Source organism: Trichoplusia ni, chromosome 6 (genome assembly GCF_003590095.1).
Source record: "Trichoplusia ni isolate ovarian cell line Hi5 chromosome 6, tn1, whole genome shotgun sequence".
NCBI lineage: Eukaryota > Metazoa > Arthropoda > Insecta > Lepidoptera > Noctuidae > Trichoplusia > Trichoplusia ni.
Window position 1 is genome coordinate 5,598,877 of NC_039483.1, and position 27,802 is coordinate 5,626,678.

The window sequence follows — 27,802 nt, forward strand, 5'->3', positions numbered from 1 at the left end:
ATTCGTCGTTCATTCAGTTGAGCGCCCGCTTTCGCTTCGGAAGGTCGTTGGTTGTGTGTTTTTGCATAAGTTGTATTATCGCATCGAGAAAGTAATAAATTGTATCTGTTGATTAATGTGTTTTATAAGCAGCAATTTTTTCTCAGTGGAAATATTATAAACAAGTGCAGTTAAAATGTATTTCGGAGGCGTTGAAGGGTGAGTGATCTATTTGTATAATTATTTTCGTTTACAATAGGTAGGTTCAATATGTGTATCGAAAGTTGAAAGGCTTGCCTTGAGAATAGCATTCCTAGATTTCGCAAGTAACTTAATGCATTTATTATTTATTTATAACCTATATTTGATTTACTCAATCTTCTTTTGGCTGCGTCTTCGTCGGCCAAAATGTCAATGCCGATATTCATGAATTTGATGTTATTTCAATGCTAATTGCATAGCATTTCGGAGATTAAGGCGCGTTTACATTATTTTTTATCGCTTATTTCCGAGCTTGTGGCTGATTGGCGTGAATCATTATTGCAGATCTCCCATAAACACGAACTTAAAATTTTACGATTATCCTTGTAAAATATTTAGTGCAGTTCACCGTACTACTCGTGAAATTGAGTACTAAACTAAATAGTAACAACCATTGAGTACATAGTATTCATATCTAATATTATATTTCATTTAATAATCATGCTTTGTACAGATTTGCATTGTTAGCACGTGAAGTCAGAAATAACAGTTGGCCAATTCCATATTGTGAAAAATAAACAATGCATTTCACACACAACATTCACGAGCGTAACTTTCGGCCAATCAGGAGGCAGGATTTGATCGGCTTGCCCGCCACGCCGACAAAATCTCAATAAGCTGAAATAAACTTTATTTCTTGTTCCTAAAGTTTTATTTTCAATGTTGATGAATGAGGAATTCAAGTTATTTCATTATCCTTACTGGACGGCCTTGAATTTTTGTAACGTTTACTTTTAAATCAAATTTATATAATGCAAATAAAATGTCAACAGGTTCCAGCCAGTGCATTCAATAAAGATAGGGTTTTCTTGATACTCTCGTTCACATTCTTATTAAAAAATCCCTAGGTAGGAAACGAAATAGATTTAACACTGTAAATATAGCACAATATTTAATGCTGTATTAATAGTGTAATATACCTAGGTATTTAATTCTTTTTCCTTCAATACTATTAGCAATTAAAGTCATCAACGACCGTTATTAAAGTCGTTAATTAATATTAAACCTTCTTGGAGTTCACTCCAGTAATGAAACCACGAACTTTGAAATCGAGTCATGGTTTTGATGAATCAAAACCATGACTCGATTTCATAATTGTTTTTACTACTTGAATTTTGTCTAGTTTGTCGGAAGATTTTAACGATTGTGGTGTGACTAGTGACTATAATGTCTTAGCCGAAAAGGTAACGTATTTTCTCAAAACTATGAATCTGTGTTAGAAACGATACGTTGTTTATTAATTATCCTATTCATGCAGACTTATGCAGTAAATTTGATAGTATCTGTCCTAGACAAAAATCAACCATGTTTTTATGTTGCCTTTTTGCTCTGCTGCTTAAGCTTGATAAAAGGAGCTAAAATCCTAAAGCATCCATTGGGACCAAAAAAAAATACAAAAATTTGGCGCCAAAAATGCATCCAGCCATGCAAACAAACTCCTAGTGAATTTGGAACAATTTAATTTATTTTAAACCCGCATAACGAATGTAATTTTACAATTTAAATGCGAACAACGTTCTACGCTATCCACATTTTCGTCAAACGGGTCTAAACTGTAAAATGTAACAAAAAAAAGTTTTTTTCCGCAAAACATTTCCTATCGCCCGCATTAATGACAGATAAAACGATAACAGCATCGTTATCGTTTTATCTGTCATTCTGCAGAATGCAAGTGTTTATTTAAAGGGACCGACGAACAGTACTTATTTACCAAAAATTCAAACCCTGGTACTTTACCATAATTATTGTTTTTAAGTAAATATGAACAAGATAAACAGATAATTAACAACAAAATGTTTAAACATCATTTATTTGATAATCCTTAGTTATCAACAATACTTACAAATCGTTAGTGTATTGGCTTGTTCTTCGATAAGTAACTTTTAAGTAGGTACTTGCTAATATTGTTTATCAACAAATCCTGAAATTGATCTTTTCCGCTTTTACCTAACTAGGTTACCTGACCTTACATGATTTTGCCATTTGAGTAATTTGGTGCTTGATATATTTTGTCTTGCCTTTCGTTAATTTGTCGTATCATTGTGAAATTGGTTGAATTGAGCTGTATGAGCTACTAGCTGTTGCCCGCGACTTCGGCCCCGTGGTTAGAAGATATAAGTTATGATTTATACCTACCCTGTTTTTTTCACATTTTCCATCGTATCTTCGCTCCTATTAGTCGCAGCGTGATGGTTTATAGCCTAAAGCCTTTCTCGACGAATGGTGTATTCAGCACAATAAGAATTTTTCAATTTAGACCAGTAGTTTCTGAGATTAGGGCGTTCAAATAAAAAAAACAAACTCTTCAGCTTTATATATTAGTATAGATATAGATTATATGTTAGTATAGATTCCAGGCACGTACGCTGTTTGATCGCACTATCCTGCTAAGTTTGAACTGGTTTTTCTTCGAAAGGCCGGTCTAGGAAATACTTTCTTTTGTTTACTTTTAAAGAAAATTCTACATTATCTGGAAATGGAATGAGTCGATTTGCTTGAGTTTTTTTTTATTTTCTTCACAGGGCAGTCAAGTCATCTTCAGCCATAGAAATCTAAACCTCTACCTTATTATTTAAATTTCTATGTCTTCAGCAAAAAAACTACATGTTAAAGTGAAAACATTAATCCTATTTGCAAAATAATCTATTTCATTGAAACTCCTCGTGATACTGTAGGTTATTATAAGCCTATTGGTATCTTTTTTCTGAGGGCACGGCAGTGCCCCTGCCAAGTCTCGAGCAAAACGGGCACGGCCGTACCATCTTTTCTCGAAGCGATTCGCGGCTGTTTCGCCCCCCCTGTATCTTCGACGTGGACAAAGCTAGGAGTTTAGCTTTTCGGGGAATAATAGTAGGCATTAGAACAAGCTTAAGTTCGAAATTACATGCCAATTGAATTAATGGTTTAGGAGTTACGGTCGATCAAAGTTACACCATTTTGTCACTCACTGACTCACTGACAGATCATCAAAAATCTAAGGTACTTCTAGCAGACTTAGAAACTTCAAATTTTGCACCAAGATAGGTCCTTAGCCACATATAAAGGAAAAATTATAAAAACATTAAAAAATAATATGCCATAGAAAACAATTTTATATTTGCGGTTTGGCAAGAACATTATGTATGGATTTTGACTGCATTGTTAACTTTGTTCGTTGTTTAAGTACCTATTCAATTGGATGAATACATACATAGAATAGAAAAGAATAATATAAATGTAATACACAGTGTATAAATTAGTGTATAAATTAATACAAATTAATACATAAAATTCATAATTCATTAAATTAATAAAGCTAAAACTCCATTGTATTGCGATAAATATTGTATGCGCGCTCGATAGATGGCGTTGTACGTGTCTGAATCGCGCTATGGTTTCGTTACAAAGCGCAGTCTAAGTAGTACTTCAGAATAATTCGATAATTTTCATTTTATAGCGCCACCTGTCTATGAAAAACCATTTCGAAACTAAAAAATATTGTAGTGATAATTGATATTCGGAGAACTTTACGTGTTATTTAGTTTAGTTTAGCTATAGTTTGTAAGTTAGTAGATATATATATGCATATATATATAAGTTTAAGCTTGTTTACATTAGAAGTAACGAAGTCTCAGAGAAGAAACAAAAGAGATAGAGATAGAGAATGGGTTCTAAGCAAAGCAGTAGCTGAAGTCCTAGAAATTATGACACCTAAAAAAAAAGAAAGAAATACACTTACAAAAAATAAATGAGATCCCACCAAAAACATTAAATGTAAAAAAATGCCAAGTCTCTCGATGCAGTCTTTCCATCGTAAAAAGTTTTGAGATCTCATAGAAGCCAAGTCCTATTCAAAATATTTTGTAGTTATAAATCAACATTTAGTAATTGTATCAATAGTTTTCTTTATATTATAATTATAGTGACTTGGCAATGAGCACAAATTAAAAGCTGCTTGATGCCTGGAATTATGTGCAAATGTTACTGACGAGACCAGTGATCAGATTATTTGTTATGTGTGAATCATGATGGTCACTACCGACTACATGCTCCAATACAATAATTAAGAATACCTTACGGGCCATCGCTTTATGAAAGTAAATGAATCGAGAGTACACTAAGACTGACTGCCGTTGCCGAAATTCGGTTGGGACGACACGGATAAACCAAAAGAAAATTAATTTTGTGATATTAATGTTTACGCATGCGGTGTGTGTAACTTTCAACTCCTACAAATATGCCGTTTTATTTGTTTCTTCTTGTGCTCATTGCCAAGTCACTATAATTATAATATAAAGAAAACTATTGATACAATTACTAAATGTTGATTTATAACTACAAAATATTTTGAATAGGACTTGGCTTCTATGAGATCTCAAAACTTTTTACGATGGAAAGACTGCATCGAGAGACTTGGCATTTTTTTACATTTAATGTTTTTGGTGGGATTTATACTTACCTAATACCTCTCTAAACTATACCTGCTTATACTGTTTCTGCAATATGATATATGTGTATCTGTGTACGCCTACAGGCACGGCAGGCAGTCTTAGATGAAGGTTGCACTGTATACATAAACGAATAGATTGTACAACAACGTAGAAAAATAGCGTCGAAATGCCAGTCGGAGTAGCGCACGCGGTTCCGTCCAAAAAATTTAAAGGATTATTGCTTCTTCCTTGAGGTAACTCCAGGGGCATAGAGTGGTTTTCTTTACTAACATGTGATACTTAGCTATAAAATTTAGCTTTCGGCGAAATTTGACTGGAAATATGTAGTGTATGAGATATGATTGAACGTAACTATATGCCTTTTCAGTTTTTTAAAGCAATCCCCTCCGCTAAATATGTGCCGGGCATTACGTTTTTGACTTTAACGCCGCTTCAGGAGTCTGCATAGGCCATAGCCCAGTATTTGGTATTAATTTCTTACTTCCTCATAAACTGGATAAAAGTTCACATACTGGCCGGTCAGGACAGAAATTTTCCATTGATTCAAAGACTAAAAAAACGAAAAAATCTCAAAACAATCGTATGTCGAATTCACAGTCCACACAAACAAGTTCGTGTTTCGCATACAAACTCTTTGTGAATGTGTCAATGTACTTAAGAGTAATGCGTCAATAGGATTACGTTCACCTTTGCTACGGTAATAATATTACCGTGTCTTTACCTTTGCTTACCGTAAGAAACTTAATTTACTTATCCGTACCTAATTTCTATATTGAAGGCCAAATTACACTTGATTACTCTTGATACTCAAAATAGGTCTGTCATGTTTTTACAGTCAATGCATTTTACGTCATAAGTTTTGAATTTCAAATGAGAATGTTGAACTAGACTTTTTTAATGATGTATCTTTGTAAGTATTGTATCCATAAAACAAGTTTTAAAACAAATAAAATGTACAGGAAAGTTATTTTAACATATTTTACACAAGTCACGTTTCTCACATAAATAACATGTGGTGTGAATGCACTGTTAGTACAGATAGACACAAAAGTACCTACGTGTAAACAGTAAATTTACAAATCTTAATCGAATCTAATAGAAATGCATTGAAATATTGACACTTTTTAAATAGTACAATGATTCATCTGTATTCTATGTATGACTTAATGATTAAAACCATTCGCATGTATTGCTCTGTTCGTTTGCTTTTGCTGTTGACTGTACCTACCCATTCGTCGTAAGAGTAAACATAATTTATGTAAATACACTCAGCAAATTCAACACAACGTTAACAATTTTTCAAGTAACAGTAGCAATTTTGAGGACGAAAATAGGATAAAGAAACAATTTAATAACATTCTTAACATTTACTCGCGTGTATTTATTGGGATCGCCCGAATAGTTTCGGACCCAAAAGCAGTCAGTATTTCAGTAATCACTCACATCAAAAGTGAGTAAACCTTAATTAAATAAGTACCTAATTATAAATAATAAAACTATACTACTTTGAAAAATAAAATTACATATTACAGCAATATCTACACAATACTATTTGAACATAGATTTCTTGGTCACACAAGGACAACGAGCGATAAAATTATATGGTTATATTGTTAAGGAATTAAGTTTTAGGGTAAGTCCCTTGCAGAAAGTCCCGGGCAATGTCATTGTAAAGATAAATACAATTTGTGAATGATAGAGTCAATAAAACTTCACCCCTGTTTCGCATAAATTTCACACTATTCATATTCTCCTAAGCATTTTGCCGACACAACACATAATTGGAAACTCATTGTATTGACAGGGACTGTTCCGCCCCGTACTGACCGTAGTCCAAAGATCTAGTAGCTGCTATGACTAATATAATGGGATTCAATTAATCAATTCAGCCTATCGATGTCATCTTCTGGACATAGACCTCCCCCAAGATGCGCCGCAACCTACCGGTCCTCCGCCTTCCGCGTCCAATCCTAGCCAGCTACCTTTTTTAGGTGATAGATATATATATGTAATTAAATCAATTTCATATTTTGAATTACATTTAAGTAACTTTGAGGGGTGGTGGTCTATAATCACCACCTCTCAAAGTGCCTAATATAATTGCAGTCATGATGAATGTGATTAAATGTATTGGACATTTAAGAAGTGGTGATAAATAATCACCACTGAATATTTTTGGAAGAGACTCGGGCCTAACCTGTATAGTACTCAATCACACTTTCACTACAATAATCAAATCCACTCTAAACTACGCAAATCAGACAAGAGCTGATAAATTTTGTTCTCAATCGATTGTTGACAGACTTAAGTATTTGTATTGATATTAAAATAGATAGCAAATTTATCTTGAACTTGGCCTTTTTATGTACACACATACATATTTATCTATTATATTTATGGTTTATTCAGTTATCTATCAGCTTATCCTAGCAATAAATGAAAGGCATGTCATTGTTTAAGGTTAATACGTACCGCAGTTCTCAATATCGGTATTATTTACGACACGTGTTTATAAGAAAATGATCTTGCGGGCTTGTGGGGTGAAATACACGCTCCTTTTTACTTTTTCTGATTAATTTCGATGCGGATTCCAAGGCAGTTAATTGTTTCTGGGACACACCGAACTTAAATGTTTTCAAAGATTCATTTTCTTTAGAGAAACGGATCTCTAAAAATAGTATCGAATGAAGGGTTATATGCGGTCAGTAACAAGATCCGTGAATCATGGAATTATTTTTAGTTTTAAAACAAATATTCCCTCGAAAACAAGTGCCCTATAGCGGAATAACTAGTTTGCATTAACTAGTTATTTCTGCTATGAATAAATATAGGTTCACTACCTCCAGTTCGTAAAAATAATCTAGATAAGTATGTATTTGTTTTGGATTCTTTTTTTGAGCCAATTATTCTATTAATAAAGAAACTTTGAATTACAAACTAAAAGTATTTCTTTAATATATAAGTTCACTTAAAAAAATGAATATAATATTACTTACCGTTTTTAATGTTAAACTGACTAAAAGTCTATGAATGTAATTTAAATTATTTCCAGATTTCATAATTTAATTTATCATTTACGTATGTATCGCTGTGTTATGTAATATCCATATGTGATAACGGCCATTGTCAGAGCCCTTGACAATGGCTTGTGACGAATAAACATTCATTGTCAGGTCATACAAGGAAAAAAAAGAAGCGGAATCTTTTAAGTATTATGCACTAAACACAAGTCTAAAGGTGGCTTAAAATATTGTTTGACGTTGAAGTAATAAGCCAAAATGTAGGAAAAGGCCAAAATAGATCTTTAAGCCTACAACCATCTTTCAAAGTTGGACTGTTGCATTCTTGCTGTCAGGGATGGTTGTAGTCGCCTGAGTGCTATTTGTTTACGGAATGTGTAGAACGCGAGAGTCGATAAAAAAATGTAGTAGTTACTATTTGGTTGGCTAATCATGCGTTAAAAAAAACACCCCTTCTATTCCATTTGTAACATCTGGCCAAGCTGACGTAAATTATGGATGCCTAAACAAACGGCCCAATTATAGGTATTGAAAAATATCCCATATGTCGGAATCATCATCATCATCTCGGCCTATTTCCGTCCACTGCTGAACGTAGGCCTCCCCCAAAGAGCCCCAATCATTTCGGTCCTGGGCAGCCCGCATCCATCCGCTCCCAGCCACCTTCTTCAAATCATCGGTTCACCGAGCCGCAGGGCGTCCTACACTACGTTTGCCTAAACGTGGTCTCCACGGAATACCTTATAAAAATACCTTAGTCCTATTGTTAGCATTGCCAGAGTTGCGGAAACGCTAACGCATGCACAGATTGCCTGCCAGCTTCGCTTAAAGTAATATTGTTGAGATTGTGGAAATAATACGGATCACTGTTTGTTTCAACTTCTCTATTTCGTCCTACTCTAAGAGGATCCACCCATCAGAAGCCTAATAATGTCCTAAAACTGTAATATTTATCAACGATAAAGTTCATTGATAATTATATCGACTTATCACATACTTAACATGGTACTTTTATGAAAAACACTTCACTTTCACTATGTCATGTTATTCAATGAGAGGTTATATGATATGGCGTCAGAGGTCGTTCATAATTACCTTGTATATTAAAACCAGGTGGAAAATCCCTGGATGAAGTAGTATATTAGGTATTGATGTGTTAGGTTACAAGTTCCGTACCTCGTGTAACTTTCCTTCAAATAGTGGAGTAATAAAACTGTTGAAAAGTAAGGGAAGAAACGGAAAAGCAGAATACTTTTCTGTTTCTGCCCTTAATTCGTATATAAGATTTAATTTTTTAATTGCGATTTCAACCGACGTTACCCGACACTAGCCGTATATCGACACTTCTCTCGTTAAAACAAAGTAGTACAATGTAGAAAGAATGAGACGGACAGGAATTCAAATCGATGACTGAAGACTGTACGGATAGCCGAGCAATAAACATCGTACGCGACGTATCCTGGATTCGACCTCGCCTAGGACAAGTATTTGTGCAATCCGCAAATGCTTGTTGGAATGTTTCTGAAAGACTGTTAATCCCTAAATATGAGCGAAGTTTTGATAGTAACTATCGTGAGAATGATTCATTATTAAATGTTGTAACGGTTTACTCACTCGTATTTATCGGGATCGAGCGAGCGATCAAGCAGACGCGGCGGAATCGCGAGTCGAACTGTGTTCGACAGTTGGCCCTCATGATTAAGGACTCCGGTTGGGTCCGAAACTAGTCGGGCTACCCCGATAAATACGCGTGAGTAAACCGATACAACATTTAATAATGAGCGAAGTTACTAATATCTAAAAGTAGACTCATGTAATCGTAGACTCGTGTAATTAACCTAACGAATCTATTTTCTTCCACAGCGGCGCGACCCACTCAAACTTGGTGATATGCGACGGGTCAGGCAGGGTGGTGGGTAGGGCTAAAGGTCCAGGCACCAACCATTGGACCCTCGGTATCGATGAGTGTGCTAACAGGATCATAGCCATGCTGCAGTCAGCTAAGGATGACGCCGGTTTGCCGAAGGATAAACCGTTGGATTCTTTGGTGAGTACACTCGACTTTCTGTTCTAATTGCCTGTTTTAAAGCAACTGGAGGTCAGAAAACTTTTTGGTAACCTCATTACTTATTATGGTAACAAAATGGTAAGTACTTGGAAAGCCCGCAAAGGCAGCATATTAGTTATTCTTCTAACGTAGCTAAGAGGTAAAAATAATCTAGACAAAACCTAAAACTTCTTAGTGATATTTATCTTGCAATGGATTGCAAAACAAACACTATAGGTTTTTAAATATAAATAAACGCTGATGATCCACTTCCTACTCTAGTTTAAGCAATCACAGCTCATAAATAGACTCAACGATCTTAAAAAACACTTTTCCAATTGCCGCAACGACTTCAAGAAATCACAAGACAATTGTCCAATCATATCTATTTATACCTTTATCAATTCAACCTTTGTTTCTCAGGGACTTACCCTCTCTGGGTGCGAGCAAGAAAGCAGTAATGCAGAGCTGGCTTCCCGTGTGAAGGAAAAGGATGGCAATAGTGCTAAAGCGATTTATGTGGCTTCGGATACTGCCGGGTCGCTTTTCACTGGTGCCCCTGATGGTGGAATGGTGCTTATTGCTGGTGAGTACAGATGATGGGGAAGAAATATGTGGATGAAATGCTATTTCCGCTAAAGACGTTCTAAAGAAGGTCGTTGAAGTAGAAGGAAATCTTCTGGCCGTTACTAAAGATGATTGTTCTTTTAAGAGTATATGACTTTGGAATATATGCATTTGTCCCAAATTATCATATTCCTCTGGAAAAAACCTATTTAGCTAAAAAAATAGCGACATGTATCTAATTTCTTCCTGAATAAAGGTTATTCACTCCTCAAAACCGGAAAAAAACAGATTCGTTTTATTGTAGATTGTAGTATTTAAAAACATGCGCGGCTCTTTATGATAACAAACCAGGCACTTGTCTGGTAATAAAAACATTGTTTGATAACAACCTGAGTCGTCAGTCAGATGTTTTGTTGTACGTCATCGAATATTATGGTAAATAAAAAACCATAATCTGATAAGATATATCGGTATCAAATGATCACACTATTGTATGTAAGGATTGGTTCATATGAACTAAGTCAGGTGCAACGTATTAGAAATTTTATCCCTTTTGTCCTTATCTCAACATTCTCAACAGCCTTTGATTCATATTTCCTTGTACATTTAAAACGAAAGATGATTACAAGTTCAGTAGCTTTTTAACGTCTTTAAAGGTTTCTTAGATCTCAGCAGATTACAAGATGGCAAGTACATGACGTCACCAGCCAATTGTTTCGTTTGAATCACAAAAAAAACATTTTGTCATTTGTATAAACAAACAGTGTTATCAGCCAGAAAGGTCTTGAGCGTCCACACTGTAACTTTAATTTGCCTTATCGAAGATTTTTTTGTTGTGGTGACGGAGAATAACCTTTTGATGATAATATGTGTCTAATATTTAACCATCTCTAAAACAGAATAGATATCTCACCTTAAAGTCCTTTAAAAGAGGAAGGAAAGGATGTTTTCTTCATCAACTCCGAACCTTTCCTTCCGGTGGAATTTCTCATGGACATCCTTTACCAAGGGGACGGCAAAGGCCCTTCGGATTATTACCGGTTTCAACCATCAAAATGCGCGGAAAAGTCGGGGGCCAAACCCGAACACTTTCGCAGGATACCGCAAAATATCAACTCCTAACTGGATCAAAGATATTCTGCTCCAATATGAATAGATCCTTAGTGGACATTATCTAGCTTATGTTGGTAAACAAACAACTAGAAATGTTAACGTGTGGAGTTTTGCATAGCTGCACCGATTACATAAGACATGCATACTGACATGAATTCTGATGTAATAAATTCTTTAATACCGATGGACTATTCAATCATGCGTAAATTTGACAAAGGGTTAAAAAAGTCCTGAGTTGAGGTAAAGGACTTTTTACCGTTTAAACTAATTAAGCCAACCTAGGCTGAATCCGGATTCGAAAATTTGAGAGCCAGCATTTTTTTGCTGGCTGTGAAATCGCTAATGACTTCTGCTGTTTTGGGTAGGAGAAACAGACTTTTATTGACTGACCCATCGGTCCGTCATTCTTCGAACAATCCCACTACAGAATCTAGTATCTCACGATGTTTTTCTTCACTATCTCGGTAGTGGCAGAGAAAATCTAAATTTACGTTGTTACTTACTTGCATTAGGTTCGAACTTTATACAAATCCGCTTATAAAACTGCAAGGCCACTACTAAAAGCATTTACCCAAAATAAAACTAATATCACAGCATATAAATAAACTTACGAAGCACGGAAGCAGTAATATATGGAGATGCCGGGTATTAAAATATATGGAAATGTGCGTCAAACAGATTGGGTAACTAACATTAACACATGACTGTTACCTCATTTGAATGGCAAAGGTTAAGGACCTATCGGGTCAAGTAGTGATCATTTGAAAATGAATACTGCGGCTGAATGAATATTTTACTTTATCTGTGCATTAAAAAAATTGGGTCTGAGTTGAGCATAGAGCAGGTCTTTTCTGGAATGAATAAAAATTAAAAATTGACGCTATATGGCAATTTTTTTTTTAATTCGTTGTCCAAGGCTGATAAGTCTAATTAAAGAATCTGATAAGTCTTTTAAATTAAATGATAATTTTCATTCAAGATAGATGTCTCAGAAGAAAAACATAATTATTGTTTTTCGTTTCAAAAAATAATAGTTGTTTCAAGATTTTATGTTTTCTATAGATATTAAACTTCAGTGTCTAATCTTTTTTTTATTAATATCGGTGTCACAGTTTGAAATAACATTAAAATAATTATATACCTATTGGATTGATTACAAAAAGAAACTTCGCATGTTTCAGAATAATAAATAATGAAAATAGCACAAAGTGCGATATCAATAACAGTTAATTTTAACTGTACAGTTAACTCTTAACTATCGCATTTCATTGTTGATTAGTTTAGGTTACCTAGTAACTGTAACAGTTATATTTTGTAAGTTCGTTGTACTTTATTTAGGTTTAGAAATAGTGTTAAGTGCTATGTATTGCATTGGCTTGACTCAGTTGAGGTATTGTTGCTAATTTCAAAATTTGTAACTTAAACACGATCATGTTGGAAAGAATTGTAATGTAATGGTTTTATTATTAACAAAAGAAAATGTTTTGCCTCTTAGATAAATTGGAGTCCTGCCATTTGTAGATACTTACTTCTTTGCCGTTTTGCCAAGTAACATCGGACGCACTATGGAACGAGATGTAGGACTCCAGTAATTGTACAAATTATTCACACAGTCATGCCTACAAATCATTGAAAAACAGCTGATTGCGAACTAGGTAGCCATCATGGAAGTAAAATATAAAATTATAACCAATCGGCTGATAAATTTTAATGACTAAGCATGTTTTTATAAATTTTGAGATACACTAACAATTTATTTAATGTATAAGAGATATAATACTAAGATAATTATTATGTATCTATCAAAGAAATATATAAAAAAAAAAAACAATTTTACCTTCTAACGCCTTCATAGATGGAACCAAACAATTGTTGCCAAAATACCAGTTACCGATTACTTAATAAAAAAATACCGTTACAGTAGGAAGCTAGTCGCTGAGACCATGACACAATTTCATACAGCCAGTCAAATGACTTGTTATTCATTTAATACCTAAAGCCTAGTTCTCACGTAGCGTTTTTTTTTTTCGTTTGACATCAAGTCTTGATTATGTAGATTTTTTGGGACCGGTTATTAGAAAATAACTAGTTTTTTGTTATGATAACTTTTTATCTGATACTAGGCATTTCCGATTTCAAACGACTTTTTTGCGATAACGTTTCGTAGTTACATCTGTTGATTACGAAGAGAAATAACTTGTGGTTCAACTTTTAATGCAAATTTAAATACATTTTGTATTAAATACAGTTAATTTTAATAAAAGAGAATCATTGCTTTAAGCATTACTTATGATGGTATTTCATTGTATGTCACATCAACACAATATGTTCTAATTGAGCTTATTAAACCACGAGTTTATCAATCAAAACGTGTGGTCCCCAATTAGGAATTCCTTGAACAATTGACATCACACACCATTTAAATTTATTTATTTTTTGTGTGTCGTGGTCTCATCGCTCCTATTAGGTCATTTTTGTTATTAAAATATTGTACTGTAAGTATTTAGAAATAAAAAATGATGGAAGTTTTATTTTATACTAATACATATTGTGAAACTATTACCAATAATTAAAACCTCTTTTCGTCACCAGTCATATAATGTGTATTGTCACGGTCTGATTACTGTGGTTAAATATCGTACGTATTTGTAGTAACCTTTTGTAAGTATGTCTAGATCTAGAAATAACGGTCACGTATTTTTCGAAAAAAAATATTAGACAATGGTCAATAAAAAAACTGCAATTACCATGGAGGTAATGTGGTAACAAATATGACTAAAAAGGCTAATTAACTAAACTATTGGCATAATAGAAAACACTATTTTAAAATAAAAAGAAATAAACCGTTTCGTATGAACCCGCGCGCAACGTTCATTCTACATTCAAATTCTAATTAAAACCTTGTAGTGAGCGATCGACATTCAAATGTCTAACAAAAGGAAATTAAGTTGATTCAAGGGCGGGAATGCTAATGTCTTGAATCAAGTATTTAATTACTAGTTGGGTACTGATAGGTAAACCAAGTTTATAACAGAAAAACTGATTATTTTAACGACCAGATGAACGAATGACAGATTGTTTGCTGCAAATTGGTCAAATCATGCAAATAAACTTTTTAAGACGGTATTGGATTTATTCATTTTTCTTGTTGAGCCTTATGTGGCAAGTTTAAAGGCGACTTGGCAAACTAAATTTTCCTCCGGTGCAAAGACAACGCCAGGAACCCATGGGAATAGGGAACTGCAACGGAATGACGTATCGTGTTTGCATTTATTAGATTTATTGTCACAAGTACTTAGTCTAATTAAACCTTTTTATTGAGATTTCAACAAATACCTTAATAATATTCTAGACCAAGAACGTGCCATTACCAATAAACTCGCATATAGATTACGAAGAAAACGATTGATTCAACTTGTTCATCAACGACACTATTTATCTTAGCGCAAAAACACTATCATAGTAGAAACGTCATGAAAAAATAAGCCATATGATCTTGGAATAAGGGTGTTTTATTTCTATGTGACAGTCTTGAGGGTGAAAGGTTATCAGATCAGCCTCGAACGTGTCCTATATCATTACGACCTACTTTGTTAATCATAACATTATTATCTTGGATGAGGCGGGTCCAAGGATTTAGGTTTGACTGACGAAAATTTTGCTTCTCGAATTGGACGTAGTTATGCAAACTAGAACCCACCCACACTTTGAGTGAAATTGAGTTATATATGTAGATATTCTGTTTATGGTGTATTACATCTTCTCAGAAAAAATCCTGGCAGATAATGCCGATATAGCAAGCCACAAAGCAAAAAAAAAGGAGCCGTTTAAGGTACCAATCCGAGTTTGAGGAACATTTTATAAGAACAAAACGGAACGCACCTTTAAAACAAAAACCTGATTTTCTCAAAACTGATATGTTGTGGGTTGGTTCTAGTTTGCATAACTACGTCCAATTATAAACGAAAAACCTCTTCATTTTCGGAAAGGGAGGCCATTGACTAAAAAACTGTAAGTACAACCATTTTGAGACCATAGACGGGATTCCAACATTTTGATAAGAGCTACATACTTTTTTATTAAGCATACTATTAAATAGTCCGTTTTATTACCTGTAGATTAAATGAGCCTGAATAAAACCTTAAGTAATTACATAACAATGAGAAATAAAAACTTCATAAATCCTACTGAATTCATGAGTGTTTGTAAAATTTAATATGAACCAATCAACTTTATCTATAAGTAGATAAATCATTTAATATTCCCTACATATCATACATAACAATGGCAAGTAGAACATTCCCTAAAGAGATGTCCTAATAGAAACGTTCGATGACGACTATACTTACCTATATATATTTACGTACATAACACATAATATATACTTCATTTACCATTGCCTCCTAAATTAAAGGTCAACTTGATGTTAAATATTCAAGGCGAGACATTGACCAATTTGATCGCGATCCGTGATCAAAATCCATGGAAGTTTATGATCGCGCATGAACATATTAAACTTCATACCTGGACCCCGATTCTGCTATTTTACAATGCCCGGTGAATGAATGGCAATCGGATTAAATTTGAAATTATTCCTATTCTTTTAAACATTTAGCCAATACAATAATTGGAAGTTAATTGTATTGACCTTGGGTGTACCGTTCCGTACTGAATTTCCAATTATTTTGCAGGAAAAACACAAAAAATGCCATTTTAACCCAATTTTCATTAATTCATCGGCCATTGTAAATAGCAGAATTGGGCCCAGTTTAATTGGTTTGCGAGCGGGCTTATATATTTATTTTTAAGTATTTAAACAATTGGATTAAAAACATATCACTATTCTTTATCTATACTAGGTTAGATCCACCCTGGCTAATGTATTTTTGTTTTTTATTTCAGGTACAGGATCTAACGCTCTCTTGAGGACTCCAGATGGACAACAGCATGGCTGCGGTGGATGGGGATATCTATTGGGAGATGAAGGGAGCGGTACGTAGACTTTAATTCATACTTTAAAGACTTCCGAGTTGGTAGAAAGTTGCAGCTATGTTCAGATCATAAACTAAAAAGTGATCAACATTGGCTAATAAATATATAGTACTTTTTAAAGCCTTGACAAACAAACACAAATATGTAAATCAATAATTAAAAAGCTTTTCATTTTCTCCTTATTACCTTTTACATTGTTTTTAAGTTCATTTAAGTTAAAACTGAAAACACTGCTAATTTGAACTCAATATATTTTTTCTTTCCCAAATTACTCTTATCTTTTTCATCGAGCCCACTTTCCCAATGAAAACTTTTTACACGTAAAGGATGAAACTAAAAATAACTGTCCCACTGTTGACACAATGCAATCTTTTCCTTACAAGAAGTATAGGATAAAACAAAAATAACCTCAAAATTGTCCCCACAGCATACTGGATCGCACATAAAGCAGTGAAAACAGTCTTCGATGACGTTGACGGACTTCAGCCAGCCCCCCACCCAACAGACAGAGTTTGGGAAGTGATAAGAGAACATTTTGACGCAGACACGAGAGCAGACCTCCTGCCACACGCCTACAAACATTTCGACAAGTCTATGTTTGCTGGTAAGTGAAAGTGTGCGAGTAATTGACGTAAGAAGTACTTTGAAGGTTATTGTGTAGGGTTGCCAATGTGGACGGTATTAGCAGAAATTTCTGAATACGAAATACTGGTGAAGCGCGAGTCGAAATCGTAGTGCTAAGGGTAGTTGAAGAAAAATATCACCAAGACAATGTCGCCTATCACGATGTGTATGATTTATCAATGGGGTCGTGGAAAAAAGGCATAAGGTCACATTTTAGTTTGCCACATTGATGTGTTTTTTGAGTTAGAAGCTCCAAAAGCTAAAAAACATGATAATAAAAATTATTAAAATCAATTTCCATATTGTACTTAACAAAATATACGCTGAATAGTAGGTACCTATACGTAAAACATAAGTAATTTAATAATTATTAAATTTAGGATTCATATTTTACGAAACAAATAATTGCAAACTTTAATGAAGCATAAAGCATTAGAAACAAACTGCATTATTAAGGCTGTCATGTTAATGGACAAATACATTTAAAATCTACGTAAAGTTATTATCTTTAATATTTAAATAACAGCGTATAAAGAATGTGAGATGCGGTAATCGTCTCGTCTCGTGTTTGGTGCAATTGATTATTTTCGTATCATTTTGTTATTTCTATAGCATGTAGTTTATTGTTTGTTGAATAAATTATTCTAGGTTAGTGTCTTTTGACCTTTCAAAGAGCGAATGCATTGGGCACGGTTGATAATTAAGCTTTATAATTATGTAGGTGGGAACTAGGTACTCATTAAAGTATGAAAACGGATTTTGAAAGATTTCTTACCCTAGTCTTTGCCTCTTGTATTGAGCTCAATAATTGTATTAATACAAAAAAAATATATAAGCTAATTGAAAACATCATATTAAAATTAAAAAGGTGAACACCTCGATTCTAAACCTGTATACCTACGACCGCTTTTTAAAATAAGACACCATGGTATCAATCCAAACAGCACAGAGCAGCCAAAGGCAAACTGTCTTGATTTTGAGGGTAAAACGCTTCGTAACGTAACGCGTCATGGCGCCACTTTGAAGGTTTTCTGAAGTATTAATAGCAACAAAAAATGTCCTACAAAATAATGAATGTCTGTGTCTTTCCAATACTTTTAATTAGCAATTCAATCTTAACAGATAAGAAATAACCTATAAATAAATTTCCCAACAGGTGTAACATCAAAACTATCAGCCCTAGCATACAAGGGCGATGACCTCTCCCTCCACATATTCGCGTCAGCTGGCGCCGCACTAGCTTCGCACGCGGCCGCGCTCGCGACACGGTCGAGCGCGCCGCGACTGCGGGTCGTGTGCGTCGGGTCCGTTTGGAAGAGCTGGGATATACTCAAGCCAGGGGTTCTCAAACAGCTGGCTAAGAGACGGGTAAGTGTTGGAAGATGAAGATGATTTATCTAAATAAGTAAAATGGTTTAATGATGGCTGGGAGCAGGCCCTCTTTTCTTTGTATCAGTCAGTCTGGTACTATAAATTGATATCGGAGTAAAAACAGGAGAGGTAGGCACACCTACCTCTTGATATCTCTGCATCACCCTATGGTTGACTGGTAGAGAGTGCCTCAGGCATTAAGTCCGCCATTGTACATTTAATGTATAAAAGTGTAAATAAATAAAAAGTAATAAAAAAAGGAAAAGTTATTTCTACTCGGGATCAAAGTCGCTTCACGCCGCGCATAGTGGATTTGGCGTGTTGGGCTGTACCACTTGGCTACCCCCCCAGTCAAAGTCGTCAGTTACTTAGTGAGAGTAACGATAGCTTGAGGACTTGTATAATATTGACAGCCATTTTCTTAAACGATGCTTTATTTTGTGACATTCTTGATCGTAAGATTGAGTTCAGTAGCGACGTAGCGAGAAACGATTTCAAATTGTTAAAAATTAATAAATATTTCTGGAAACAGATGCCTAAAATACTTGCCCTAAATTTGATAGTCGTAAAATTGCGCAAAGTAAACATTTTATGAGTCAATATGTTCAATCTCGCCCAAGAAATAAGTATCATTCATCAAGCATATGATCATACATTAAAAATCATATTTTAATTTGCCTGGACTTTGAAAGAAACATTTGTTCTCAAGATAATCAGATAATAAATTTCACTTCAGCTAGCTCTAATGAGGATACATCATACTTACCTTTTTGTTCTCGCCAGATGGCCAATTTATTTCTCGATATCACTAATAAACCAACATAAATTCCAGGTTACCACAGAGCTTGAATTAGTAAGACTCCGCGTATCAAGCGCAATGGGAGCCGCCTGGCTCGCAGCAAAGCACGTTGACTACGAACTACCTCGAGACGATTCCGCATTCTGCACAGTTTTCTACACTTACCACCCGGAAAACATGCTCAATGGTAACGGGGAAATTAATGGCAAAACATTCAATGGGAAACTCAATGGCAACGGAATTGCCAATGGTAATATCCACAAAATCAACAATGATTACAGCTAATGGTCAATTCTGGAATGGTAAAAATGGGTGATTGTGTCAATCCTAGTTTCACTTTTTGAATATTAGAAAACTAAAATTTCCTATGTTATATGAAAGCTTATAGTTTGTTTTTTTTTTATTCCTAGATAGTATATCGCAAAAGAGAGACCTTGGTTGATTTTTGTAGCTTTACTTAAATTGACCTACAAGCTAAGGTGTTTTGCTATTACAGAATGAAAAAAAAGCATAATTTGTAGAGCTTTCGTATAACAATTATTAAATTAATTGACTAAAGAAAAACAGTCGAAGCTGCCCATTCCCAATGCTAATTTTAAAACGTGGTTTTTGCAAAAATGCTTTTGAGTGCCAAATTATTTGCCTTTTTCTCAAATTCTTTTGACTAAAGCACTTTTATGAGCTACCATATTTGTAAAAATTACGATGTAATATGTTAGTTATTAATATTGATATACCAAATGGATTATGTTACAATATGACCATGCTTGGTAAGTTGTCATTGCGAAGTTTATCAAAATCATGCAACCATAGAAATTTGTAATAGAAACTATAGTTTGTTGTTTTTTAACAGCCTTTTTTGTCTAAATTTATGCCTGTGTTTTATGAAAAATCTATGAAATAAACATTAAATTGAAGAATAATTCAAAGTCTCGTACCTATCTGACGAAAAAACATATCATTACAGCCTAACCTAATAATACGTAGATTATGCTAGCATTTACCGGTAACAATAAATTGTATAAAATATAATGTACAGTAATTAATTCTAATTTAAATTGTATAAATGTATTAAAATAATAATCTGATTGGCATAAATGTATCTTTGACATCTTTGTTTTATTAAAAAGTTATGTATTAAAAAACGTAAAATTCAAAAGACGTAATTTATATTTTAAAAGACATTGACGTATAAATTTTTGTATATTTATTAATTTACTTGAAAATGTATATAATGTATACTAGTCTATAAATTAACAAATATCTGAATATTGTGATAATTGCCACAGAAATTGATCTGATTGACGATTAAATTGGTATCCGCCATTTAATTGGTAAAATATTCTTAGATTCGTGTACACAATAAAAAGTTCGTGCATTTAAAAATATACGTAATTTCTATTTCACCATACAGAATCTATCACCAAAAGATAAAAGTCACAAGAAAAATAATTATCAGTAACATTTAAACCTGTTAGCAAAATTGTGTATAGGAATCTTTATTTGTAGTTTTTAAATTGGGCCGTATTGTGAGAATAGCCCCCTTTCGGGGCTTACCACCCCCTCTTCAAGCAATACTGCTGCTTTATAATACGGCACATAACCCCATGTAAATAGTTATAGTTCCTATTTTTACTTAGTGTAAAGACATAGATATAGGTTACTGTAAAAATAATTATTGATTTTATTTTGTATTCTTTCATGTAAAATTTTATTATATAAATATATCTACATTTTATTGGTTTTCATTGTTTTACTAGCAGTTTTCGCTTCTTCACCTGCTGATATATTACCCTCCTTTAACAAAGTCTAATAAAAGTAGACTTTGTGATAGTCTTAGGAGCTTACTATCATCTGATCCATATCAAATTACAACAAAATCGGTCCAGCCGTTTGGGCGTGAAAACTCACAATAATTGTGTCAGTTTTCTTTTAAGTTATTTTTAAATAGGAATAAAATGAAAAAAAAATGTAGCTTGTAGAACTTGTATTGCTACAATGAGGAACAAGTCTGAGCCAAGCCCCTTTTAAAGAGCAAATTAAAATGAAAAAGCATCAAGGAACCTGTGCCTATAAAATAAATTAACTCAAAAGTGTTTTTATTTTTCTGACTTATATTTAGAACAAAAATGGTACACACCTACCAAGAAGTTTCCTTGATAACAGTTTAAAGTTCCACATAGTGAGTAAACGCTAGGCAGTATGAGGAATACCTATGCCCTCTTTCCAAAGTGTTCAATAAATTGCAAAACTCCATAAACCAGTTCAAATGTTGATTTAGTTCCCGCCCTCGGTCAAGTTGATGGTATGCAAGGTCATATGGAAAAGTAAACAAACTTGTAAGTTAACTTCGTTGGTGCTCCATTTATTGGCTATAAAAGCGATATTGTTAGCATTGTAGGTTTATTACAAGCATGCTTTGTTTTAGAGTAGGAACAAACTGCTTAAAAAGAGTTATGTTTATAAATTATGTTTGATTTGTATGAAGCTTCTTCATTATTTTTATTCAATGAGTAGATTAAAACACTAAGATACACCAAAATTCTAATTATTGTAATTGTAAATGTGCGCCTGAATTATTTTATCTTTTTATTTTTTTCTGTTTATTCGACCTCGAAAAGAGTGCAGACAAAACATTCAGTCGTTCACTCATGGTTTTATTGTGTCTGTGGCAAGTAGCAGAATGAAAATCTGTTTTTAACTAGTTGAAACAGCTGATAACAGTGCTAGCCACATCACTACGATGTCAATTCACTGATTTGGCAGAAAATGTCACCTTCGCAGTCGTATTGACAAATTCCATGAACAACTATGAATATTTCGAGATTTTCTCGTGTATTTTACATAAAACCCGCATTAAATTTAAACTACCGATGTTGTTGCCGTTTAGTGAAAGCTTCTAATAAATATAACCATAGTAATGATGCTAGTAACAGTTATAATAATGGAATTCTGGCGGTCGCGGCCGGGGTGATAGGTTATTTCAGTTTGAAAGAGAGACTGGTGGCAGCGACTGTTGATGATGGTAATAATTTAAAAGGTAGAAGAGAACAGTTTAACTTTATAGCTGATGTGGTGGCCGTGTCGGCGCCTTCAGTGGTGTATATCGAGATTAAAGACAGTCGGAGACTGGACCTGTTTTCTGGTCAACCAGTGACTTTGTCGAACGGTTCTGGGTTCATAGTGAAGGAAGACGGGTTGATATTGACGAACGCTCACGTTGTGGTCAACAAGCCTAACGCTATAGTGAATGTACGGTTGATGGTGAGTGATGTAAAGTTACTTTCTTGTTGTGTAATATTTTGAACATAACGGAGTGCTTCTACTGAGTTTCATAAGTGTGACATCAGTTTTAATTGTTGAGATAGGGGATTAGATTTTCCTGTTCTACTAATTTCTTCACATATTTTCTAATTTTAGAGACTGAGATACATTATGATACCTATTTTTATGTACCAACTTTCACAACACCTATTTATATTCTTTGAAAATGTCTGCCTATTTAAAAGTTGTATAGAAATTTAATAAAAAATGTGTAAAAACCAGTCTATAACAGCCTTTCTTGATTAGTGGAGTTTAGTTTCATCTTTTCAACAAATTGAATACTTAATACAAATCCACTTAATAATTTATGTATGTTTTCAGGATGGTTCAATTCACACAGGATTCGTAGAAGATGTAGATCTAAAATCAGACTTAGCAACCTTACGCATCCCTGTAAAGGGCTTGCCAACTATGAAACTAGGCTCTTCGGCAGATATCAAGCCCGGTGAATGGGTAAGGATAAAAAATAAAATATTATATTGCATTATGTTGATGTATAGATAATTTGAAGTATTTCAAAGTCAAATGATTTATTAAATATTGTGCCAGTCCCAGTAATTTAATTTGTCTGCTTGGACTAGTAATCTTTTTATCTTAATACTTGTCCTATAGTTCAGTTCAAACAGAAACACAGTTAGTTTAGTATTCATATTTTGATCTCATATGCTATTCAAACACTGATTTTCATCTACTATCATTAACTTTAATAATGATATATATTCTTGTTGTGTAAGTACTGTATGTAACTGCATATTGTTAAAGTTAGTTAAGTTTAAAAGGCTTTTTTATCATTGATCATAAAGTAAGATTCTAAATATATTTTCAGGTAGTTGCCATGGGCAGTCCTCTGGCTTTAAGTAACACAGTCACAGCTGGAGTAGTTAGTTCTACACAGAGAGCCAGTGAAGAGCTTGGTCTAAGAGGTGGGTATCATTCAGTTTCTAACAAATATGTGTTAATAAGTCATGTTGTATATGTCTCTATCGGGCCACCGCTGGGGACAAAGAGTTGGAAATTAATCATTGCATAAAAAAAATATTAGGACAGTTCAGAAATGCTTGTTATGTTTGGTATGTGTGATGATGTCCACACAAGCATTTGAGAGATTTTCCTTAGGGTAGCAGTTGTAAAGAGTACTTATCTTAATTGTAAAATACCACACATCAACTTTCAAAAATAAACAGCTTAACTTAAATAATATCACAGCTTAAGTCATGATATCAGATATCGGTTGATCAAAATTTTATCACATTAATATTGTTTTGTCCACATTATCTTGTAATAACAATATTACTGCACTTAAAAAAACATGATAATTGAACTTCTTTCTTTATTTTGGTCTTGGTTGCTATATAAATAATATAAATTGTTTATTGTTCCAAAATAGTTACATAACTGTAGGATGAGACAGCCGCATTAAGTTATTAACAATACTTGTGTTGGGGCAAATGTATGTATATTATACTAGCTGTTGCCCGCGACTTCGTTCCCGTGGGTAGAAGTTATAAGTTATGATTTATACCTGCCCTGTTTTTTCACATTTTCCATTGTACCTAACTTCGCTCCTATTAGTGGCAGCATGATGGTTTATAGCCTAAAGCCTTCCTCGATGAATGGTCTATTCAACACAAAAAGAATTTTTCAATTTGGACCAGTAGTTTCTGAGATTAGCGCGTTCAAACAAACAAACAAACTCTTCAGCTTTATATATTAATATAGATATAATGCTGGCAAAGAACTGAAATCCATGAGTGAGACATTTATATGCTGGTTATAGCAAAATTGCAATCACCTTTTTATATCAAATTTCAGGCAAAGACATGGTATACATTCAGACAGATGCACCTATCACATTCGGGAACAGCGGAGGGCCGTTAGTCAATTTGGATGGAGAGGCGATAGGCATCAACAGTATGAAAGTCACATCCGGTATCTCCTTTGCTATACCCATAGATTATGTCAAGGAGTTTCTAGCTAAGAGTAAGTTCTTTATTTTATTTTTAAGTACTAAAATACATATTAAAGGCTTGTTTAGACGAAGCGGTTTTTTTATATTACCGGCAATGATTACTTTTGAAACGGCACTGTATGGCTCTGCAATAGTCTGCAACTTGCATGAAAATTTCGTCTCGTCTAAACGAGCCTTAAGCATGATTCACTACACACTAGTTGTGGTTTTAAGTTAGACTTTATTGGAATGCACTGTTATGAAGTTTAATTTTATTTTTGGTTGTTGGTAATTCTTTTACTTTTTTTGTATCATAGTCTGATGAATTGCTTCTTTGATTATAAAAGTTTATTATTATTGCTATTCAATTGATAATGAATGGATTTATTTACAAATTTTCTTGACAGTTAATAATTATATTAAATTGAAGTTTTTTCATAACGTTTTTATTATTAATCATGTTTGTAGACATCTGTGAAACTTGTATTTTTTTATAATTTTATAAAAAAATGTATTTTATACCATACCAGCATTATTTTTCCTTTTTACAATTTTGATATTTTCTTAAGCACCAATTGATATGTAAACTTTTTACCACTTTTATGAATCCCCTCCACATTTTCTACGCACAATGTATTTTGATACTCCATAATAACACTTGAGGTAATTTAGAGCGGCCCACAGGGACGACGAAGTCTCCGCAAGTGTCGCGGCGGTACCTCGGCATCACGATGCTGTCGCTCACACCAAACATACTCATGGAACTGAGGATGAGGAATCCAGAGGTCAGTTGAAGGACAATAGGTGGGATGAGGTTTTATTCGAATACTTTTATTGAAAAGATAAGATGTCGTAAGGTTTTTAAGCCTTTGTTTTACGTAATTGTGTCTGTTCGGTGGTTGAAGTCACCACGCGAAAACCACTGTGTGATGTGTCGCGGGTTCGATCCTTGCGTAGAATAAGCATTTGGTATGAGTCGGATGACATTAATGTTTGTGAAAAAAATATTTGCTTGAAAAAATGAGTTTGTGCAGAACTCGTATTAAATATTATCAAAACCTTTTGAATCAATAATTTATGATTGCTTTTGTTTTTAGATGCCTTCAGACATAGAACATGGAATTTTAGTTTGGAAAGTAATCATTGGATCACCAGCTTACAAGTGAGTGACAATTCATGATTATCCGGTACATACCATTTTTAAGACTACTAATGCCAACTCAAAGCGAATGCTTTTCTCTCTACCGAGCTTCTAACGCATTTTCTGTATGGTAATGTGAAAATCTGTCTCCCCTGGCCAGCTATAGAATTTCTTTTATCAATAGGGTCCTATTGACTCTATAGTTTAGCCATAGTCGTCTAGAATGCGTCAGATACATCCAGCCGAGTTCCATTTTAGCGTAGCAAATTTTTTGGCCAACCGCCAATATTGTTAAACCTATTTCATATATGTCCACAGTGGAGGCCTACAACCGGGAGACATAGTGACAAGTATAAACACGAAACCAGTACGGACAGCTAGCGACATCTATATGTTACTTGAGAACACTAGCGGGGCGCTGCGTATTGATGTCGTGAGAGGGCGCCAGCGGATCGCACTGACTGTCACGCCCGAGTTGCACTGAAGTAATTATTGTTTTAGTTTGGTTCAGTAGACTGGGGTTAGTTGGAAAAATAGTGTAAAAAGTAAGACTTGGAAAAATAAACTTCTAAATTATATTTTGTCTCATGTTAGGTAACTTTTAGGCGATTTTTAACTTAAGTGACTGCAAAATTAATAATTATTGATTAAAGTATTTTTGACCAAAGTAAGTAGGGTCAATAATAATTTTCTCAATACTAGGTCAGGGGCAAACTCTTTTACATTATTAAAGTTATGTAGAAACTACCGAAATGATTAATTGATTATGATAACACAGTTTTTAGGATAAATATCTAGCTAAACATAATGATGATTAAAATACCAAGGTCGATATGTCAATTATTAAATACCTTAATTACACAAGTATTTTAAGTAGCTAAGTTTATTAGTTCCAAATAACCCCATTCTACTTTACGTTAATTTTCACACGTAAATATTTGCGTACGTACGTATATTTGCTCCCAGTTTGTAATTTGACCATTTTAAAAATGCTTTTATTGGTTCTGTACTTTGATAATATCATTTGTCAGTAATGTACACAATAGGTGTCATTGAGATTAAGTGTCAAAAACAAATGACCATTTTAATTTTAAACATGTTATATTCCGTTTACTTTCGTAAATTTGCAAAATATCTGATGGACGATAAAACTTAATAGCTTAATGATTACGCTTTTGCGTATTTAATTTATTTTGAGTAAATAACAACAATCAAAATTAAAACCTGTTTTTGGTGGGTTTTTAGTTCAATAAATATTAAGTTTAGGTGCAAACTATAAAAATCTATTTTGAAAATAATGAAATTGAAATATTTTAAAATGTGAGTTCCAAAACCTTTATACCTCTAATATTTTTTGTTATTTATTTATTTTGTTTTATTGTGACAAAGTCATTATGTTAATTATGTAAGCCGTTTATTAAATTTGTTTATTATAAACTAACAAAACGTAGATCGAAACTATGCAGTTTATGTTTATAGAAAAATTATTCTCGCATTTGTTATGTATAGATTTGAAATATCACTAAAGTATTATTTTATTTCTTATTTATGTATTATGTGTAAATGTATTTCCTGAGCAAGATTTGATTGAAGGAGAGATGTCTTTTTTTATTAGTTTTTATAAAATAAAATACATGTTACCTACAATTAATTAATATTTTTTGTGTCAAGGCACCAATTGTACAATTCTTTGATTGTATAGGTATATCTATTTCAAAATTTACGAGAAGTGTTATAAAAAACAGAGCTATATGTGATTATATTGTAAGCCATACGAAATACGGACATTTTAAATATATATAGTATACATAGTAATGTATTATAGTTTATATAATAAAACATTGCAAGAAGGTAATAGTTTTAATCATCATCCTAGCCTTATCCCAACTATTTTGGGGTCGGTTTCCAGTCTAACCGAATTCAGCTAAGTACCAGTGTTTTATAAGGAGCGACTGCCTATCTGACCTCCTCAACCAAGTTGCCTGGGCAACACGATACCCCTTTGTGTACATGTAGACTGGTTGTCTGGCTTTCTAGCTTCTGACTACTGGTAACGTCTGTGAAAGATGTATAAATAGTAGCCGGGACTCACAATTTAACGTGTCTTCCCGATCACGGAGGAACTCGTTATGACAAAGATGGTCACCCATTTACGGACCAACCGCGTCAAGCGTAGCTTAACCTGT

General features: G+C 33.8%; 1 protein-coding gene across 1 annotated transcript; it reads left to right on the top strand.

The window, feature by feature from the left end:
* Positions 1–26,249, top strand: LOC113495493 (serine protease HTRA2, mitochondrial-like). Its single transcript, XM_026874275.1, has 14 exons — positions 1–198; positions 9,554–9,737; positions 10,161–10,323; positions 16,320–16,409; positions 16,837–17,013; positions 18,190–18,401; positions 19,237–19,475; positions 22,155–22,467; positions 22,849–22,980; positions 23,354–23,450; positions 24,340–24,507; positions 25,160–25,260; positions 25,573–25,637; positions 25,935–26,249. Exons 1-14 carry the CDS (start codon positions 176–178, stop codon positions 26,098–26,100), a joined length of 2,130 nt encoding a protein of 709 aa, XP_026730076.1. The 5' UTR covers positions 1–175; the 3' UTR covers positions 26,101–26,249.
* The last annotated feature ends 1,553 nt before the right edge of the window (positions 26,250–27,802 follow it).

Coding starts and splice junctions, on each gene's coding strand:
- LOC113495493 (XM_026874275.1), top strand. CDS start 176: ATGTATTTCGGAGGCGTTGAAGG. Junction 199..9,553: donor TATTTCGGAGGCGTTGAAGG/GTGAGTGATCTA, acceptor TTTCTTCCACAG/CGGCGCGACCCACTCAAACT. Junction 23,451..24,339: donor TGAAGAGCTTGGTCTAAGAG/GTGGGTATCATT, acceptor ATCAAATTTCAG/GCAAAGACATGGTATACATT.